This window comes from Rhea pennata, chromosome 31 (genome assembly GCF_028389875.1).
Source record: "Rhea pennata isolate bPtePen1 chromosome 31, bPtePen1.pri, whole genome shotgun sequence".
In the NCBI taxonomy this organism is placed as follows: domain Eukaryota; kingdom Metazoa; phylum Chordata; class Aves; order Rheiformes; family Rheidae; genus Rhea; species Rhea pennata.
In genome coordinates, this window is record NC_084693.1 from 2,387,284 (window position 1) to 2,406,989 (window position 19,706).

Consider the following 19,706-nt stretch of genomic DNA (forward strand, 5'->3'; position numbering starts at 1 on the left):
GCGCATGCGCCTTGGTCCGCCCGCAAGCCGCGGGGGGGCAAGCGGCGGCACGCCCCATGCGCATGCGCTCTGTCCAGTCTTTTCGCCGTGCCGGGCAGAGGGGGAGAATTGGGCTCCTCGGGCTGCCGTTACCGGAAGTGACGGCGAATGACGTCCGCCTTGGCGCCCCCCCCCCCCTTCTCTGCCTGCTCCCAGTAACCGGGGTCGCGGCCAGCCCCGGGCCTTAGGGGCGAGGTGAGCGCGGCCGGGCGCAGAAAGCGATGCTGGGGGCAAGGAGGGGGCTGTGGGGCGGGGGGCATCGGGCTGAGGCGTGTTATGGGGCTGGGAGCGGATGTGGGAGGCAGGGAAGGGGCTGGGGGCGCTGGAGTGGGGGTGGTGAGGCAATATGGAGAGTAAGGGGGGCTGGGGGGCAAGGAGAGTCTGGGTGAGGGCCCCTGGGGGTGGTGGTGGGGTTATTAGGGGGCAAGGAGGGGGCTAGGGGGCAGAGGGTTTTGATGTGGGGGATATTAGTGGGCAGGAAGGGAGCTGTGGGGCTGGGGCTGTTGGCCTGAGGGGTATTGGAGGCGATGGAGGGACTTTTGGAGGCAAGGAGGGGGGCTGTGGGGCAAGGGGTACTGGTATGAGGGAATTGTGGGGTTGTTGGGGGGATATTGGGTGGCGAGAAAGAGGCTGTTCTGTGGGGGTTGTTGGTGTGAGGGAAGTTGGAGAGTGTGGGGAGATGTTTAGGGTGAGGAGGGGGTGAGAGGGTGGGGAGTATTGGTGTTAGGGTGGGAGGCTGGGGGGCAGAGAGTGTCAGCAGCTGGGGGTTGACAGGTATTTGTGGATGTAGGGCAGCTGTGGGGTGAGAGGGTGTTAGAGTGGGGGGTTATGGGGCTGGGGTGTTGGTGGCTGAAGGACTGATGGGGGGAGGAGCAAGGTACTGTGCTGGGGGTGACACTGAGGGCTGTTGGGCAGGAGCTAGGTGTGATGAAGGCTCTAGAGCGAAGATGGTGCAGGCGGGAGATGAGGAAATGGGGGCTGTGGGGAAATTGGAATATATGACATGATCTTCCTAATCAGCTCTTAAAAGTGAGGTTTACGCTGTTGGGAAGGCTGTGTCTTGGGGAGGGGCATGATAGAGCTGTAGGGTCTTGCTGGGCTTTTCTCACCTCTTTGTGGCTTCAGGCACAGCAGAAATGGATTCCCAGGAGATCAAAGAGCTGCAGCAAGAAGTCATGGAGGAGCTGGGCATCTCCATGGAGGAGCTCCAGGACATCATCGATGAAGAGCTGGAGAAGTTTGAGTGTGTGAAGCAGAGGAAGCAGCAACTGGAGGAGCTGGAGAAGTGCGTGAAACAGAAGGAAGAGGAGGTGGCTCATGTCGACCGGCTCTTTGACGATGCTTCGAGGTGGGTGCACTTGGAATTGCAGCTGCGTGTCTGAGTCAAGTCTCAGAGAGCAGAGGAGGAGGAGATCAGGTGGCAGCATCCGATGCTTTGAGCGCTGCCCGTTTCCTGTCCATGTGGAGTGACGCTGGCTTTGTGTCAGCTCACTTATATGTGGTCCTTGAAGGATTAATTAAAATTCCTGTTCTGTGGCTTTGACTCCTGAAGGTTGTATTTAATTAGCAACTCCCCAGTGGTGCCTATTTGTTTCTGCAGTATTGTGGGATGTACAGCTGGACTCACCTTGTCTTTTCCTTTCTTTGCCCCTCTTTTATTGCCCCAGAGCCATTGATAAATGTGAGATACTGGTAAAAGATCTGTACTCCAAGCTGGGCCTCCAGTATCGTGAGAGCAGTTCTGAGGATGAGGACTTGACTGCCAAGGCCATGGAAGTGATCGAGATCCCAGATGAGGACGATGATGATGTCATGAGCATCGATTCAGGCTGGAAGCACAGTTCTGTATCCCATTATGTTGCAGGGTGCTGAGGGGAGGGATGGAGATATGAGTGTGTCCCAGAGAAGGAAGGGAATGAGCGGATCAGATAGGCAATGCCCTTGGCTTATGTGAGGAGCGTCACCTCTTGTGTGATGTGCCTGGGTCTCTAACTATTTCACAGCTCCTAGAGCTAAGGTTAGTTCAGGTGCCAAGCTGGGACCTTTCCCCTTTTCCATCTGAGTGATCGTTATCCCCTCAAATGCTGCCTTTGCTCTGGGGAAGCTGCCTGTGAAGCAGGTCATGCACCTAGAAAGTGTGGCCTTACTTGAGTGGATTTTCTGACAGGGACACAAGGGCAGAGAAGGCTCTTGCATGGATGCTTTTCTCTGTTCTCTCTTGCTTCATTTCCTCTCCAGGAGGTTTTAAACTTTTTTTTTTTTTCCCTTGTTAAACATAGGTGACACTAGTCCCAGAATCGCAAAGGATCAGACTTTGGTGAGTTGGAAAAAACCTGATTGTAGTACACTCCTGCAGTGGGGTTTTACTGGAGCTCTTGATGATGTTTGGTGCAAAAAAGGTTCTTTATATTTCTTCTATCTTTCCTTCTCTTCAGCTGCGGGAAGCCATGGCTGCAATGAGAAAGTCTGCCCAAGATGTTCAGAAATTTATGGATGCTGTGAACAAGAAAACAAATGCCCAGGATACACAAAAAGGTCAGTGTGCAAGAGCTTCCTGGGGCTAACAGGAATGGACTGATGCTCCTGCATGTCCTAATCCCGGTCCTCTCTGAACCTTAGGCTTGTTAGTTTTTCTTTCTGGAAAAGAAAATAATGGGAAGACTTCAGATTTTCTGAGGGACTTCCCTGCTGGAAAGTCACATTGGGTTGCACTGATCCCAAATTCTTTAAACTCTTTCCAAAAGCAAACGTAAATGACAGTTTCCATAACATGAAAGCTTTCTCACGCTGTTAAACTTTACCCCTGATTATTCTGTCCACTAAAGCTGAGGTGCTTAGGCTGGTTAAGGTAAAAGAAAACAAGAACACTGCCTGTCTGAAGTCTGACAGACATTCTTCGTATTGTGTACGTAAGAGTGAATTTTTGAGCAATTTTTAACTCGTTTTCTGGTTATTGTTCTCTGAGTAGACGGACAGACCCCTCAGCAGACTCCTGGCACGCTCCAGCCTGTGGGGTCTGCTGCTGCTGGGAGCGACCTCAGCAACGATGGTGACCTGAAGGTCGGCATGAGGATCCTGGGCAAGAAGAGAACGAAGACGTGGCACAAAGGGACGCTGATTGCAATCCAGACAGTCGGTACGTCCCGCGCTTGCTGCTGTGTCGTGGTGCTTGTGGCTTTCACGAGATTTTGGGTGACTGGCGTTGATGAGGCTTTCAGCACATCCCCACAGTGTTAGAGCACCTCGTGCCACCTGAAAAGAGGAACAGTGAAAAGCACTGGGCACTTGCATGATGTGGTGAAAGTAACACCTCTCCTTAACTTACCTTCCAAACTAATTTCTGAAAGGCTTTCAATTCCGCTCTGAACTTGGATCATAAAGTGGTGTATGTGGTATTGGATTTTTTGTGTGAAAACACTTGCTTTTTATTGATCTTGCCCTGTTAAAAATGTCTTTCAGGTGCTGGTAAGAAGTACAAAGTGAAATTTGACAATAAAGGGAAGAGCTTGCTCTCTGGCAATCACATTGCTTACGACTATCACCCCTCGCCTGAAAAACACTACGTTGGGAGCAGGGTTGTGGCAAAATACAAAGATGGGAATCAGGTCTGGCTCTATGCTGGCATTGTGGCTGAAACCCCAAACGTAAAGAATAAAGACAGGTATTTAATTCTCCTCCATCATGATGTACTCCTACCTTAAAAAAACAACAAAAACAAACAAACAAAAGTAATTTGCTGTTGTGAGGGCTAAATTTTTTTCTCCCATATCCGGGGACCTAGTTCTCAATATTGTTTCTTAAGCTTTTCTTATCTAAGAATGCCCTGGGTGGAGCTTCGATTCTATTACTCATATCCCTGAGTTAGAAATTATATCTGGTAATTCCTTCAAATTATCACACAAACGTAAGACTGCACCGCTCAAGGCATAAAACATGGCATTAGGAAATACAAGCCCTAGAAATGTTCAGTGCCAACAACATTGCCAAAGCCCTTAAGGAAAAAAAAAAAACCCAGCAGGTCTAAGGCAGTCTCTTGGCTTTCATGTAAATAAGGAGGCAGGGCTTCTTCAGTGTTGTGGTTTAGGCTTGTGGTCTTTCTGAGAAGATTCACGGAGGGTATAGTCACCCTTCTTGGTTCAAATGTGGCTCTGCAATAAACGCCTAATTGTGTAAAGCTCTATCTGATAAGTGGTTAATAACTGAAAATGAACTGCATTTATTAGCCACAAATGAACTCCTGCTGGCTGGACTGACTGTAACGCTGATCTCCTGTAATGTGACCTTCCTGAGGTGCCATATCCTAAAGCTGTTATTCACAAGCGAGTTGCGCTAAGTGGGTGCCCACGGGGTACCTTGGGGGTACACCTGTTGTTAGAGCTCCTTGCCCCCTGCAGGCGCTGGGGCCTCTTTCATGCTCGCTGCCTGTCTGCAGGTGGAGCACTAGAGGTGTCCTCTAGTCGTCTGCTCGGGGTGCTGTCTGGGTCATGGCATGATATCTCTGCTGCTGCTCTGTCCCAAATGCTCCAAAAATATCTTTACTTGCGGAGATTAGGAGCACCTAAACTGCCTTTCCTTTTCCCTTAGCTCCTGTTGGAATCTGGAGCCGGGTCCTGGCTGTGCTGTGCTGCTGGGGAGCCTTTGGGCAGCCTCTTGTGATCTTCAGGAGCACAGAGATAGCTCAGGGCTGGGGGAGAGCTGTTCTGAAATGACCTGGGGAAATGGCAGTACTCGAAAGCTCCTGGCAGAGATGACAGCTTCTTTCTGTCTTTGTTCATCCTGTCTCAGGGTGCCTTTGTGATGGGCAGAACAAGGAGGGAGGTTCTCTCTCATTTCTAATTACAACTTCCAACACTTGTTCTCTGCTGTGCTGCAGGTTCCTGATCTTCTTTGACGATGGCTATGCTTCATACGTCAAGGAGTGGGAGTTGTACCCGATCTGCAGGCCGCGTGAGTGATCTCTGTCCCTCCTGTATCCTAACACAGAAATTATTTGGAGAGGCTTTGGGTATAAGAGAGAACTTGACTCCAGTGGGTCTTATGAATGTCCCATTTTAGTGCTGTGCCTGGAAAGACCAGCTTTGCTTATGAAGCTGGAGGAAATAGCAGCTTTTTACTTGCAGAGTGAATGTGCTGTGGCTCCTTGTACTCTGGATGTGTTAAGATGGCTCTGCCGAAGCCCTGCTGCTCGAGCAGGGCAGGCTTTAGGAGGTCAAGCTAAGCAGTGATGCTTTTTTCTTCTGACCCTAGTTTAGGAGCATAGAAAAGCTAGGGTTTCTGAGTGTTAGAGCCCCAGTGCAGGCATGGATGGCCCCAGGAGCACTGGATGTGTGTGTGTCACGTGGCAGGCAGGGGTGATCAAAGATAAGAATGAGCCTAAGCAGGATTAGTACTGCAGTAACAGGATGCGCTTCTATAAAACTTTCTGGGCATGTGATATATTTGGAGGCTGTTGCACTCACCTGTTTGACTGGTCTTATGAAAAAATCCATGTGGGGATCTCTTTAAAAAAGAATCAACTGTGTTCTTCATTTCAAAAGAGAAAAAAAAAATCTATCCTCCTTTTTTTCTCCCCTTTACCCCTTTCTGAACAGTTAAAAAGACTTGGGAAGATATAGAGGATGTGTCCTGTCGCGATTTCATCGAGGAGTACATCACAGCCTACCCGAACCGTCCCATGGTACTGCTGAAGAATGGCCAGCTGATCAAAACAGAGTGGGAAGGGACCTGGTGGAAATCTAGAGTGGAAGAAGTGGATGGCAGCCTGGTCAAAATCCTCTTTCTGGTATGGCAGCTTTCCTTCTCCCTCTAATCCAGTTTCCTTGCTAGTGTCAGACAGAAACTTGGAGCAAGGAGGTGTTTTGCTTAGTATGCATCTGTGTGAAGGTGAGACTTTTCCATTTGCATGATAAAAGTTTCAAAAGCATTGTGCCGTAAAACTTGAAAGTGTAGGAGCAAAATGTGTAAGTAATAGATGAACAAGAAACAAAATCCATCTTTTGCAGGTGATTCTGTCCCGGTTCCTTCATTGCTGTAAACTGCTCTTAGCAATGTCTTCTGTCCAAGTAGAAGTACTGGTGTGAGAAACAGCAGAGAAACTGAGCAGAAGTTGCTGTGATAATCTGCTTGCTCAAATTCTATAGATTGTAGAAAGGGAACAAACTTGTTCACTATCTGACCTCGTTTGGCTCCTTTCCTGTCTAGATAACTGCGCAGCCACTAGGGTTGAGGAGGACATGCGTTTGCAAACTTCACCTCAGTGTCCTCGAGGAGATGCTGTTTGTGCAGAGGAGTGAGTTTGTGTCCCAAGGGAACTTGGTTTCGCCAACAGCGCCCTGTTAGTGAGTTGTGCTGAGAATAGAAGCAGATTTGAAGTTTGGGGGTCTTGGTGTGGTGCCTCTTTCTAGCCTGGAGGTGCAGCTGGGTTTGTATTTAGTGTTCCCTTGGATGTATTGAATTACTTGCTGCCTCTGTCCTCCTTTGGCTGCACAGTCTTACATGAGCCTTCAGGCAAATGCCTTCCCCCCTCTCTGTTTAATTCTGCCTCCTGTAAAAGCATCATTGTTCTCTCCCAGTTCCACGCTTTGCCTCTGCAAGCTCTTGCTGTGGATGCTGTGAGCATTGCGTTCTTCTCTGCTGCAGGATGACAAACGCTGTGAGTGGATTTACCGGGGTTCCACGCGCCTTGAGCCCATGTTCAGCATGAAAACCTCCACAGCCTCCACCCAAGAGAAGAAGCAAAGTGGACAAGCGAGGACTCGTCCTAATGTCGGTATGTGGTATCTTTCTTTTCAGTGTTGTAGAAGTCAAATATTCTTTTTTCTTTTTTCTTTTTTTTTTTTAGCAAAACTTCTGGAGATCTAAGATTTACTGTGACCTTTATCAACTGGTGTAAATATGATGCAACAAAACTAGAGAGCAGTTATGTGAAGTGGCCAGAATCTGTTTGGGGTGATCAGCTGTGATTCAGAGTTCAGCAGATAGCTTAGTTTTAATTAGCTTCAGAGACTGAACCAATATTTTGTGGCTGGCACAACAAACTTTGGTTGATGCAGGGACTTTTGTTGATGTTCTGTTTGTTTCCCATTCTCCACTAGGTGCTGTCAGGAGCAAAGGGCCTGTAGTACAATATACACAAGATTTAACAGGAGCTGGTACCCAGTACAAACCTCTAGAGCAAATGCAGGCAGCCTCGCTGGCTGCACGGTCCGCTTCCCCGCAGCCTGCTGAGATGGAGTAAGTACTTCAGTGAATTTTCTGCTTGTGCCATTAACTCCTTTACATTTCATCTCCAGCACTCAGCTCTTTCAGGCTCCACCCTTTCCATGTAGAGGAATCCTCAGGTGCAGGTTTCCTCCATGACTAGGCTTGCTTCCTGGTTACACAAATAGTTTTTAGTCATGCTTCTGGGGGAAACTGTAGATAAGGCTGCTGGATGAGTAACTGAGGGTGGGAGAGCTGACAGTCCCACACCCCTTGAGCCAGATGCACTGTCCTTGCCTAGGGCTAAAGCTTCACACTTGATGTATTTCCGAGTTAGACAGTTTGCTACTTCTCTTCCAAAAATCTGAATTGCTCCCTCGTGTCACGATCCAGGCACTGGCCCCCGGCTGCCTTGCATTCCTCCGCTTGGACTGACCTGCTCACGGACCTCAGTGACTTGCCAGGCCCTGAGAACTCAGGATCAGTGGTTGGTCTTGGTGGTCACGGACCAAATCTGATAAAGCTAAGCTACAGCCAAGTCGCACACGTGCCTCCTGCCGCCGGGGGCCCGAGTGGGATGCTCTCGGAGGTGCGGGCTAGTGCCGAAGGAGGCCTGGATGTGAGAGGAACTCAGCCTTGGGACGAAGAGAGTGTGTTCGAGAACACCAGGGTACCTGAGCATGTGCTCTGGGACTTTAATAACTTCTTAAGGGAGAGAGATGCTCTCCCTGTTCATTTTTGTCACCAGTGTGGATTTCCCATCCGAGTTTATGGACGTCTGGTCCCCTGCCAGCATGTCTTCTGCTGTGACTGTACTTTGCTGCACGGGCAAAAGGGAGAAAGGAGGTGTCCCAGCTGTAATGAACCTGTGCAGTGGGTGAAGCTCTATTCACCAGATTCCTTCTAGGTGTAACGGCCCTTCTGCCCCCAGCTTCCATTCTCAGGACTGGGTTCTCTAAGTAGCAGTTCAATATGACCCCTTCCTCCCCAGGAGCCAAGTAGAAAATGTTCCTTCTGTGCCATTCTGACCAAGACTGGAGAATCCACGTGGTAGTCTTGCTCCTTGTCTCCTCTGTAGCCCAGAAGAGAGGCCCGATGCTGAAGGAGGTCTGTTCCAGCGTGAGAAATGCAATGCTGGTTCCTCGGCCATCAGTCTAGGGCCCTGTCTGTGAGCAGAGGAGGAATTTGACTGTTTCTCTAACACTAGGGCACCCCGAGCTGTCCAGGGCGTAGGAAGGGTGGGCGATAACATAGCACGTGGACACTGAAGTCGGACTGCTGTGGTCTGCCAGCCTGCAGGCTCGCGACTGCCTTATCTCTCCTTCTCCGTTTAACAGTCTTTGCAGTGGTTTTAAGAAGCACTTTCCCCACCCCCCTCACCCTCCGTTGGGGCTGTAACTTTAGGATCCTGTTGTCAGATCAAATATAAGCAGATACAGAGCTTACGCTACAGCCATTTCCCTGCCCTGCCACTAAGTAGCAAACTGCTTAAAGACAACAGTGTTTTTAACATTGACTGAAGGCAGCATACTCTATCCATGTTGCTGCTGTCCCAAAGGATGCTGTTGGGTTAAAAATACGTTGTTTTTAGATTATTAAAACTCGAGAGAATGTTTTCTTCACTCCGGTGTCTTGTTTACTCTGAGGAAGGCCTGGTTCTCTTCCCTCTGTAGTCTTTCACCTCCAGGTTTTTGTATGGTGCCAGGGACTGCTCACAGCCATTTCTGGCTGTTTAAAGCCTGTTGACAGAAGCATTTTTCTCCTACTGTTGAATCCATGAAATGTGTTTTTAATGCCTTGCTTTGAGGGCAGACGTGCAGAAAGTATTACCCTCCTTCCTGCTCTCCCTGCCTCTTCCCTTTCTGCCCTGAAAAAACAGCGTCACTCCGCTTGTTTGAAAACCAGCGGCTGGTGTGGGATGTTTTTTGTTTAATCCGTATAAATGGACTGGAAACCTCCACCACTGTTTTCTAGGAGTGTGAGCACTACTGTCCTCCAAGTGCCTCCCGCCTTCCCGATGTTGTGTATTGGTCTGCAGAGGTGTTTGGAGTCCCTCGCAGCCCTTCTGTCAGTGATATTATTACATTCCCTCGTATAATCTTATCTTGTTACTTGGTACGGACAAGAGAGTCCTCTGTATTCCTTATTCCTCCCACTGCTCTGTACCGTAGCACTGACTGAGCCCGTAAGCTCCCGTTTCGGCTACGGGGACTGTGTCCTGCTTCGTCCAGGTTCCTGAAGTGAAGGCCTCGGATGTCCTCGCTGCTCCCGCTCTCACCTGCCTTTGCCTCACCTCTAAATAAACAGCACTGTGTCCGACGTCGCTTCTGAACGTAGCTGTGCTCTGGCTTTTGTTTGGGACTGTTGCAGGGTCACTATAGCGCGAGCAGTCAGAGACGAGCTGATTTTCACTGCTTTGAGGAAAGGTCTTGGTTTTTCTTGGTGTCTTGGATGGAGGACTGTTGCTGACTCTCACGGGGGAGGCTCATTTTGGCTGCCTCGGCCTGTCTCAATCCTTGTGCGAACGCGTACATCTTGCGAATCACCTCCCCGCTTCTTCCCTTGCGCAGAGGCTCCGACAGCCAGCTGGCCCAGTCTAGAAAGCAAGTGGCCAAGAAGAGCACTTCCTTCCGTCCTGGCTCGGTGGGATCTGGGCAGTCCTCACCCGCTTCACCTGTGCTAAGCGATACGCCGCCTGCGGGAAGGACTGGCGCGTCCCAGCAGCATCGGTAAGCGAAGCCTTGGCTGGTTTGCTCTTAACGTGAGTGCAGCGAAGTCCCCGGCCCTTGGGAGAGCTTGGGCTGCTCATAGAGATTTGGGACTGGGTTGTTTAGGTGCAGGTCTGCTGCGTTACGGACTGAACATCTTTATTGGCAGCTTGTCCGCTTTGGAGCGTTTATCCTGCTCTTACTTTGTTCTCCCTCCCAAACAACGGTTACGTTTTGCTGTTGGCTTGAGCTTGAAGAGTTTCTTATCAGTTCTGAACAGTGTTTAGCTCAGTGGGGTCCTCACCAGAGCCTCTGAACCTGCTTGTTTTTAGAGGGCTCCTGTTTCTATAAGCTCTCTGGGGCTATGGAGAAACTGGTAATAATGTAAATCTGCAGTTGGCTTTTCCACAGCAGTGGTGTTTGTGGCAAGCAATCCCTAGCCCAAGAAGATGTTGGTCCCTCTTCTGAGACCACAACCAATTTGTCTCTGCTTCCCTAGTTCTAGTTTGGGAGTTTTATTTGTCCTCTGCTGATGGTAACACCCCCACTGGACTGCTTTGCCCTGCTTCCAGGGGGATGCTGGAGCTTGTGGCAAGTTGGACCAAGTGGCAAACGCAGCAAGGTGTCTCAGTGTGTGTCTAGCAGCAGCTTTAAGAGGAATTAGGTGCCTGAATCCCCTTGAAGATCTAGGCAAAAGTGCTGCCCTTCCCAAACTGAAGGGGTCTGTGTATCTCTTTTCCTGTCACAGGTTCCCCAGCGGCCAGGCGGGCACTGGTGCAGCGCAGGCCTTCCACGGCATGATGGACCGCGTCCCCAGCGAGCCCTCCTACCGAGCCCCGCTGGAGAAACTCTTCTACTTGCCACACGTCTGCAGCTACACCTGCCTGTCCCGTGTCCGCCCCATCCGCAGCGATCAGTACCGCAGCAAGAACCCCCTGCTCATCCCGCTGCTCTATGACTTCCGACGGATGACGGCCCGCCGCCGGGTTAACCGCAAGATGGGCTTCCACGTCATCTACAAGACGCCGTGCGGGCTGTGCCTGCGAACCATGCAGGAGATCGAACGGTACCTTTTCGAGACAGATTGTGACTTCCTTTTCCTGGAAATGTTCTGCCTGGACCCCTACGTGCTGGTGGATCGCAAGTTCCAGCCCTACAAACCCTACTACTACATCGCGGACATTACAAAGGGCAAGGAGGATGTGCCCCTGTCCTGTGTCAATGAGATCGATAACACCCCGCCTCCGCAGGTGGCCTACAGCAAAGAGCGCATCCCAGGCAAAGGGGTTTACATCAACACCAGCTGGGAGTTCCTCGTGGGCTGCGACTGTAAAGACGGCTGCAGAGACAAGTAGGTGACTCCTTGCGGGCTGCAGTGTCTGCACTGCCTGCCCTGATAACAACCTGTGTCTGGCTCAGCTGAATAAACTCTGTGGTATTTGGTGAGGAGATCTTGCTTGATGCCTTCAGCCTCCCAGTAAGCTGTGTTCACTGTATGGTGAATGTCACCACTATCCCTCCTGCCATCACGGCAAAGCTGAGCTCTTACTATGCTGAATTGTCTAGTGTTTAATGTTTCTCCACTCTTTGTGTTTTTGGTCTTCACCGTGCTCCACAGCAGCTGGTTCTGCTGTTTTAAAGCTGCGTTGTGCAAAAGCTCTTCCTTGGGGGTGGTTCAAGACTTGCTGTGGACTTTGTGCCCACCCAGCCCTGGTCGGTCCAGGTTTGACTCTGGGCTGAGTCCTGTGTGCTTGTCTTTCCTCATATATACATGCAGAAAGATGCGACTTCTTTTCCTTCCCGCCACACGAGTGTGTAAAACTAACCTTTGCACGTGGGTGGGCTTTTCTGTGTGTGTCTCTAGATCGAAATGTGCTTGTCACCAGCTGACAGTCCAGGCGACTGGCTGCACCCCAGGTGGGCAGATCAACCCCAATTCAGGATACCAGCACAAAAGGCTGGAAGAATGCCTCCCGACAGGGTGAGTAGAGCTGAGCTGTCTCCTCCTCTCGCGAGTATGAGCCCCAGAAAGTTGGCCTTTGATGCTGTCAGGCCTATTTCCTAGAGCTAAACACAGAGCCTAGAAAACTTGCCTCTATTCCTGATTCATTGGCTAACTCCTAGACAGGATCTCCCCAGAATTTCCATCCATTACTGTACTATCTGGCAGCTGCACTGACACTCTCCCTCCTCCGCCAAGCTTTAAGCTAATGCTGTTGCTGAGCTCTCAGCCTGCTGCAGGTCGCTCTGCAGCATTACCAGCACAACACTGAATCTTAGGAGGTAGCTTTTTTTTAAAGGAAGATAATTGAAGTCCTTAAAAAATGTTGTCGCTGTTCTCCCTTCTTTCAGAGTTTACGAGTGTAACAAGAGGTGCAAGTGCAACATTAACATGTGCACCAATCGCTTGGTCCAACACGGGCTCCAAGTCCGGCTGCAGTTGTTCAAGACCCAGAACAAAGGCTGGGGCATTCGCTGCCTTGATGATATTGCCAAAGGCTCTTTTGTCTGCATCTACGCAGGTAGGCTCTCACCCTGCTGAACAAGTAGGTGGAAACCTCTTCGTTTTAAAATGGGTGCTGTGCATGTAAAGTCTTTGCTGAGCCAGTGCCCGTCTTGGCAGTCACACGTATTCGTTTATGAAACCGGTTTCTTTCGCCTGAGTGGGGGTACGGGAGAATAAGGATCAAGAAGACCTAGTTGTGTCAAGCCTGAGCGAGGCCCGACACTTTGGCTCTGTTTATCGCAAAACACAAACCCAGCAGAATGGGTGTGAAGCTCTTCCTGTGCATGTTAAAGGGACAGGAAAGCTAAAACCTAGCTTGTGAACTTGCAGCACTGTGATTTCCTGCCTGATGCCCCTTGCCCAACTATTAAATAAGATGCTGCAGAAACCGGCGTGGTTGCAGTGCCAGTGTCGAGAGAAGTGCTCAGATCCCCCGAGCTGATTTTGCACAGTGAGGGTGAATCGACAGATACCTGCTTCCTGTTTATACCAAACCCGCCCCGAGACATCCTCACAGGCCACCAAAATGCAGAAGTTGCACCGCATGGTTGCGTTAACTCTGTAAAGAAACTAACCGTGGGCACTGCCTGAGTTCTTATGCTTTGGTTTCTTACCCTTAACACCGCCTCCGTGCTACACCCTCACCTCCAGCCAGGGTCTTCAGAGGAGAAGGCAACTGCTCTGTTCAAATTGCTGTTTAGAGACTTCCTCCTTGGAAGCCTGGATGTTAACAGGGACCCACTTTAGATCCACCACATGCTTGAGATTGTCATTAACTTGAGGGAGGGTAACAGTGTTGTCCTTCCCCAGCTCAGCTTTAGGGTAAGATAGTATCAGCCCTGTTTACTCCTCCCTGAGCCTTTGGGGAGAAAAAAATTTGTGTGGCAGGAATGTTATCGCAGGAAAATTCACAGCTTGTTCTCTCTTTCCCACCCTCCAGGGAAAATCCTCACTGATGACTTTGCTGACAAAGAGGGGTTAGAGATGGGCGATGAATACTTTGCGAACCTGGATCACATCGAGAGCGTGGAGAACTTCAAGGAGGGCTACGAGAGCGATGCGAAGTGCTCTTCTGACAGCAGCGGAGTGGACCTCAAGGACGAAGAGGAGGAGAACACAGGCACCGAGGAGCAGGAGGAGTCCAACGAGGACAGCTCCGATGAGAACTTCTGCAAGGATGAGGACTTCAGCACCAGCTCGGTGTGGCGCAGCTACGCCACGCGACGGCAGACCCGGGGCCAGAAGGAGAACGGGCTGTCAGAGACGGCCTCCAAGGACTCCGGGCTCACCCGGCAAGTTAGCCACGATGAGACGACAGCAGCCGCCTCCTGTAAGCTGCCAGTGTCCGAGGAAACTTCCAAGAACAAAGTGGCCTCGTGGCTGAGCTCCAACAGCATGGCTGACAGCTTCCAGGACAACGACAGCGCCTCCTCCTTCAAGATGAGCGAAGGTGGCGAAGCCAAGGCCTGCAAAACAGAACTGCCTGGGGAGAGAGAGAAAGCCTCCACTTCTGGCCTGGGCGACGTGGACGGAGAGTCAAAGGCGTCGAAGAAAGATGTAAGGGAGGGCTGTGGGGCTGGGAGATGAATGTTGTCCCCTGCCTTTATGGATGGGGAAACTGAGGCACAGAAACGTGCCTTAGCCGTACTCTTGCTCGAATCCCCTCTCTTATCTCTACACCTCGACCAGGTCGGACTGTGGTGCTGGTTGGTGTTTGTCCCTCTGTCCCGCTTACGTGGCCTTTGCTGCTTTACCCCTGGGGTAGGGAGATGCCCTTCTGCTTCCTGGGGGAAGTGGTGGCACGAATCATTCACCTCCATGCCCTGGGGCACTACGTGCCTGCACAGAACACGTGTAGCCCCCGGGGAGCGAGCTGGCTACCCGAGGTGGCACGGGGAGCAAGAGGTGATGTTCAGGCAGGGTTGGGGACAGCGGGGGAAGTTGTCCCTGCCCGTTTCCTTCTGGAGAGGGGACCTGGAGACCCAGTGTGTGGGACAGCGAGGGTGGGAGACCTGTGGTTGTAACTTGCTGCTTTTGGAGCACTCGAGACCAAGCACCCCAAACTAAGAGGAGGGGACAGCCTGCTTCTCTCACCCAGGCTGGTGTTTTGAGAGAGTTTCACAGGAGGGCTGAGTGATGCTTCAAAAGGGAAAGATTTTAATCTACAGTTCTCTTCTCCGCAGGAGCCTGAAGATCCAAACAAACTTCCTGGGTAAGGTCCCTTAAATTGTACTTTCCTGCCGTTTTATTTACACATTTGTCTCGTTGTCCGTTTGTCTGCGGACAGGCGCGCTAGGAGACGCAAGCGTGACCTGCTCTTGCCCTCGCCCCGCAGGCTCGGCGACTTGGGAAGGATGTACGGCTACAACCCGAGCCCTCCCAAACTGGAAGGGATCCGGAGGCCGACGAGCAAAACCGCCCTGCTCCAGAGCAGACGGCACTCTGCCGCCCCGCAGCCCTCCACGGACGTAAGAACGGATCCTTTGGGCTTCAGGCAGGGGCTGGAGGAGGTGGGCCGGGCTCTGCTTTACGGCCCAGAACTGGTTTGGCGAAGGCCTCGAACCTTCCTTCGCGTGCTTTACGTGCAGCTTTCGTGCCCAGCTGAGCACCTCGGCAGGGCTGGCAGTTTGTAGCTGCCCTTTCTTGGAGGGGGAATCCTAGTTTTGGTTGCGAAAGCCCAAGGAATGGGGCAGTTTGGTTCCCATTGAGAAAAGAGTTGGGGGGGAGCCTTGAGCGTCGCTTGGAGAGCGACGGAAGGAGGCTCCCGCTGCGCTCAGGAGCCGTTTCTGCTTTTCTGCAGGACGTGCTGACCCTGTCGAGCAGCACGGACAGCGAGGGGGAGAACGGGCAGGTGGCGGCAGGGCAGGCCCCGGGCACCACCAACGACAGCGACGACATCCAGACCATTTCCTCCGGCTCCGAGGAGGAGGAAGTGGATGACAAGAAATACCCCTCATCTGGCTCAGGTGAGGACAGCTGCGCTTTGCTAGGGGAGGAACCAGCGCTGAGAACAGAAAGTGCAAAGTCAGAGCCAGCGAAATCGGTCAGAAACCACGAGCCGCGAGGCGCTGACCGCGTTCGCAGGGCACAGCTGCGGGTGTTGCATGTCCTGCTCCAAAAGCCTCTGAGCTGAAATCTAACAGACAAGGCCTGAAGCTTCCCTGGGTCCTGTCTGAGACTCAGCTTCGCAAAGCCAGGCCTCGAGCACTAGATATTTGGAAATATAAGAGAGAGCGAGCAACTGTTTGAGGCAGGTTTTGTTGGGTGTCCAGGCACTGCTGGGTAGAGTGGAGAGCTGGGAGGATTCCCAGGGACCATCCCAGGGTGACGTTTTACAGCTGAGCTAGGAGCAGCGTCCCTAAAGGGATTTATTTTGTGGGGAAAGGGGCTGGTGCCTCGGGCCTTCCGGCGGCACTGCCGCGGGGCTCCTCGGGGAGTCGGAGAGGGATCGCAGCAGCGTTGGCTCCTCTGTTGCGGCAGGTCCCGTGAAGAGGCAGGTGGCAGTGAAATCCACCCGGGGCTTTGCCCTGAAATCAACTCACGGGATCGCCATCAAGTCGACCAACATGGCAGCGGCCGACAAGGGCGAGAGCGCGCCCGTCCGCAGGACCACGCGCCAGTTCTACGACGGAGAGGAGTCCTGTTACATCATTGACGCCAAACTGGAAGGGAACCTGGGCCGGTACCTTAACGTGAGTCGCTGCCCTCGGCAGCCGGCGTTCGGGGTGCGGTGCTGGTTAGGAGCCAGCCTCTCTGCTGCCTTGGAGACCTCCTTGGAAGAGCCCAAGTAGCTCTTTGCTGCTGATCTAGGCAGGATTTTGAACATAATATGGGGTGAAGCTAATCCTGCTGCCTGCTCTCGTGTCTGCAGTTCACTGCTTTGCCAGTGATTCACAATTCATCTGAGGAAACGTGTCTGTTTGCCCCTTGCTGCAAGGCAGGGAACAGAAGCCCTGGCAATAAGGGAAGAAGGGAGAATCTCTTAGTATCCTTGGCAGCTGGGAAGGGAAGGGGACCCCTTTGGGGTGACTTTGCTGCCTCGGGATGGGGTGATTTGCCCGAGTCTAGATAAACAGCGGGAAGAGTTAATTAGGCAGGATGATTCCTCCACAAAAAGAGAAAGGAAGGGAGCTGTTCCAGCTCCGTGGCATGTGGTAAGCGGTGTGGACAAGTCAGTCCTTCCAGTGACCGTTACCTTTGCTAGCATGGATCTCGTGACTCATCCCCGGTCACGCAGGGAGGGAGCGGCTCCTGTTTCAGCAAGCTTGTGCTGGATGCAGCGGTCAAATCAGGAATGCTGTTGTTTTAAAAAAGGCTCGTGTTCACTGCCAGCTGGTTCGCGTCCCTCCCGACGCAGGAACTCGCTCACTGCATTTCTCTCTGGTCTCTTTGCAGCATAGCTGCAGCCCGAACCTGTTCGTGCAGAACGTTTTCGTGGACACGCACGACCTCCGCTTCCCTTGGGTCGCTTTCTTCGCTAGCAAGTGAGTCGCGGAGCGCTTGGGCCGGGGCGGGTGGGCAGCGCCCGCTGCCTCGGTTCGCAGGGGCTTGGCTTGGCCCGGCTCCGCGGCAGGCGGCGTGTGGCCACGTGGGTGAGCGTTTCCCACTTCTGGTAACTGCTGCCCAGTTTCATAGTGGCCCGAGAGGGGAGACAAGAGGTTTGGAGGCAAATGTGGACAAAGACATCTCTACCCGTTGCTATTTGCAACGGGTTCGGGGGAGAAATAAGCGCTGAGCAGGTACCTGCACCTTTTGAATCGCATGCGGCAGCAGCGCGAGCGTCCACCTCGCCGGCAGCTCCCGGTAGCGACAGGTCCCTGCCGGCGGGGGGTTGAGTGTGGCATCGCCTCTTTGAAGCCTGGTAGCAGTGAGTCACTGGGGAACTTTGTCCGTTGCTCGCTGCGGAGCCAAACACGCACTTGCTCTGGCTGCTTCACCCTTGCCCCGGGGGAAGCTGGACTGCGCTGTGCTGTCCAGACCTGCCTGCGCGGCTGTACGGAAGCATCGTCCTTTGCTAGCAGGGGCTTAACCTCCTTTTTCTGGAGCGGTCTCTTCTCCCCATCCGTGTGGGATCAGCTTTGCAAGACACTTGCCTGCTTGTCCTTCCTTCCCAGGAGGATACGAGCCGGCACGGAGCTGACGTGGGATTACAACTACGAAGTGGGCAGCGTGGAAGGCAAAGAGCTGCTGTGCTGCTGCGGGGCCATCGAGTGCCGAGGGCGGCTGCTGTGAGCCCAGCAGCTCTTCCCAAATGCCCCGAAGGGGGAAAATCCCAGATCCCTCCTGACTGCAGGCCTCATCTGAGCTTACCCCCGCCCGGGCCCAACACTTTATGAGAGTAAAGTACAGTATTGCTTCTAAGGAGAGGGTGATGTTGTTTAATAGTAACCGTTACGAAGCTAATCGTGATGGTTTTGACTTCTCCTGTTCACTGGAAAAACGACGGCGGCAGACGGACGAGGACCGGAGGCTTAACCCTGCCACGGCGTGTGACAGCCGCAGGGGGCAGGTGATGGCTAAACCGGCTCTCTGCAGGCTCTGAGCTTTGCTTTTACCATGCCCTGGGGCCAGGGGATGCTCTGTCCCTCATCAGTGCAGGAAAGGAGGTAAGGCAAGCTGTTACTGGAGAGCCCGAGCTGGCTGACATGCCGCTGTTCCTGCTCTCCTCAAGTTCATCACTAAACTCAAGACACAAACCCCTGCGCAGCTACTGTTGGTGCTGATTCGCTGCCTGTAAAAGCAGTTCACAGAGCCTCCAGGGGCACTTTTCACTGTTGGGACGGGGCGGTTGCTGTCCCCAGGGCTTTGGGAACAGCCAGGGAGGGTGGGAGGTTGGTGGATGGGGGCCTAGTATGGACCAACGTGGCGTTATAGCTGTGACGTGTGACTCGAGGTGGGGGGGAAAAAAAGCATCTCTCTGCAACTCCGAGGTGGTGTAAAGAATCTTTTCATTGTTAAAAAGCAATAAAGTATGGTTTTCTAAAAAAAAAAAGTTGCTTGGAAACCCAAGCTTTTCGGCCACAATCAGCTGTGCTGAAAACAAAACCCTCTAGCAGCAAGAAGGGACCTGAGTCACAGCGTGGACCGTCCCCAGGACCCGGCCTGGCGGAGGAAGGCGGCCGCTGCTGCGGGCTCCTGCCTCGCTGGCCTGACTGACGCTTCGGAGATGGTTTCACAGCAGAACGTGCTGCAAGAACAGCTTTTAACTGCTTCTTTCACCCTTGTTTCGAGTAGGGTTGTAGGAAAACTGTCCTCAGGAGGCAGATCAGCACAGACACGTTAACGTGTGCACGGGCAGGGGAGGGCAGAAAGCTCCACAGTTGGTTTTGTTACCTTCCTTTCATTATAGCAAACCAAACAGTCACTAACTCCTCAATTTGTTGGAAGTAAAGCAGAGAAATTAAACTGCTCGTTAAGACAATCATTATCAGCTCTGCCCCAGTTCCCACCTTGCTCGGATACACTCCTAAAGCAAGACCCCCCCCCTCCCCGCTCTGCTCCAAGTGTGCCAAAGGGAAGGTGCAGTTAGGCACGGCCTCCGCCGGGAATCGGTCAAGCCAAACTCTAATCCGGGAAGCAGCGGGGATGAAAGGGCAGAGGCTGGCGCGGGGCCTGCGCTGGCAGCCGGGGAGGATGGCGCAGCCTCCTTCCAGCCCTGCCCGGCTGCTGGACGTGGCACAAACCGAACAGCGGCTCCACAAGTAAAACTCGCTCCTTTTCCCCACCGCCACCGCTAGCAGGTGGGGGGGGGGGAGTGTTTTTTTGTTTGGTTTGGTTTTTGCAAGACTTGTTCCTGCATGTCCAAAGGCTTAAATGAGTCAGAGTGAACCCTGGCTAAAAGATATATATTTTTTTTAAGCGAAGTGTCTTCGATTCCTGCATCACCCACCCCCCCTGGCCCCGGTTCTACTGCAAAACTTTGGCCTGCCGGAGCCAGGAAGCAGCAGTGCGGAGGAGCTCCAGCCGCCTTCCCCATCCCTCAGGCCCCAGTGCTGCTCTGGGCAGCACCCAGCTGGTGCCACCGTGGGCTCCTGCTGGTGCCCTGCCAACAAGGGAAGCTTTTTTTTCAGGGCTAAACAACCTTTCTTCCCCCCCCCGCCCCCCCCCCACACCCTGCTTTTTACCTTTCTGGGGCCTCTGCGAGCTCCGATTCCCATCCTCACGGTCCACTTGAATAGCAGCTTTGTAATCCTAGCGGGCCGAGGAGGGCGGTCGCGGCTCTCGCTGTCGGGCCAGCCTAGCCCCGCGGCGCT

General features: G+C 52.6%; 1 protein-coding gene across 1 annotated transcript; it reads left to right on the plus strand.

Moving 5' to 3' along the window:
- The first annotated feature begins 97 nt into the window (after positions 1 to 97).
- On the plus strand, positions 98 to 18,858 carry SETDB1 (SET domain bifurcated histone lysine methyltransferase 1). Its single transcript, XM_062597732.1, has 22 exons — positions 98 to 234; positions 1,165 to 1,387; positions 1,707 to 1,879; positions 2,319 to 2,356; positions 2,475 to 2,574; positions 3,008 to 3,175; positions 3,499 to 3,700; positions 4,913 to 4,986; positions 5,631 to 5,821; positions 6,679 to 6,808; positions 7,134 to 7,272; positions 9,810 to 9,968; positions 10,696 to 11,298; positions 11,812 to 11,928; positions 12,300 to 12,469; positions 13,394 to 14,010; positions 14,637 to 14,665; positions 14,789 to 14,921; positions 15,254 to 15,419; positions 15,934 to 16,145; positions 16,849 to 16,937; positions 17,568 to 18,858. The coding sequence occupies exons 2-22, from the start codon at positions 1,176 to 1,178 to the stop codon at positions 17,683 to 17,685; spliced, it is 3,840 nt and encodes a 1,279-aa protein (XP_062453716.1). The 5' UTR covers positions 98 to 234; positions 1,165 to 1,175; the 3' UTR covers positions 17,686 to 18,858.
- The last annotated feature ends 848 nt before the right edge of the window (positions 18,859 to 19,706 follow it).

Bases quoted from the DNA above. Each gene is read 5' to 3' on its own strand.
- SETDB1 (XM_062597732.1), top strand. From the start codon at position 1,176: ATGGATTCCCAGGAGATCAAAGAGCTGCAGCAAGAAGTCATGGAGGAG. The intron at 14,922-15,253 runs GTAAGAACGGAT...GCTTTTCTGCAG, and splicing joins CCCCGCAGCCCTCCACGGAC to GACGTGCTGACCCTGTCGAG. The intron at 16,938-17,567 runs GTGAGTCGCGGA...CTTCCTTCCCAG, and splicing joins GTCGCTTTCTTCGCTAGCAA to GAGGATACGAGCCGGCACGG.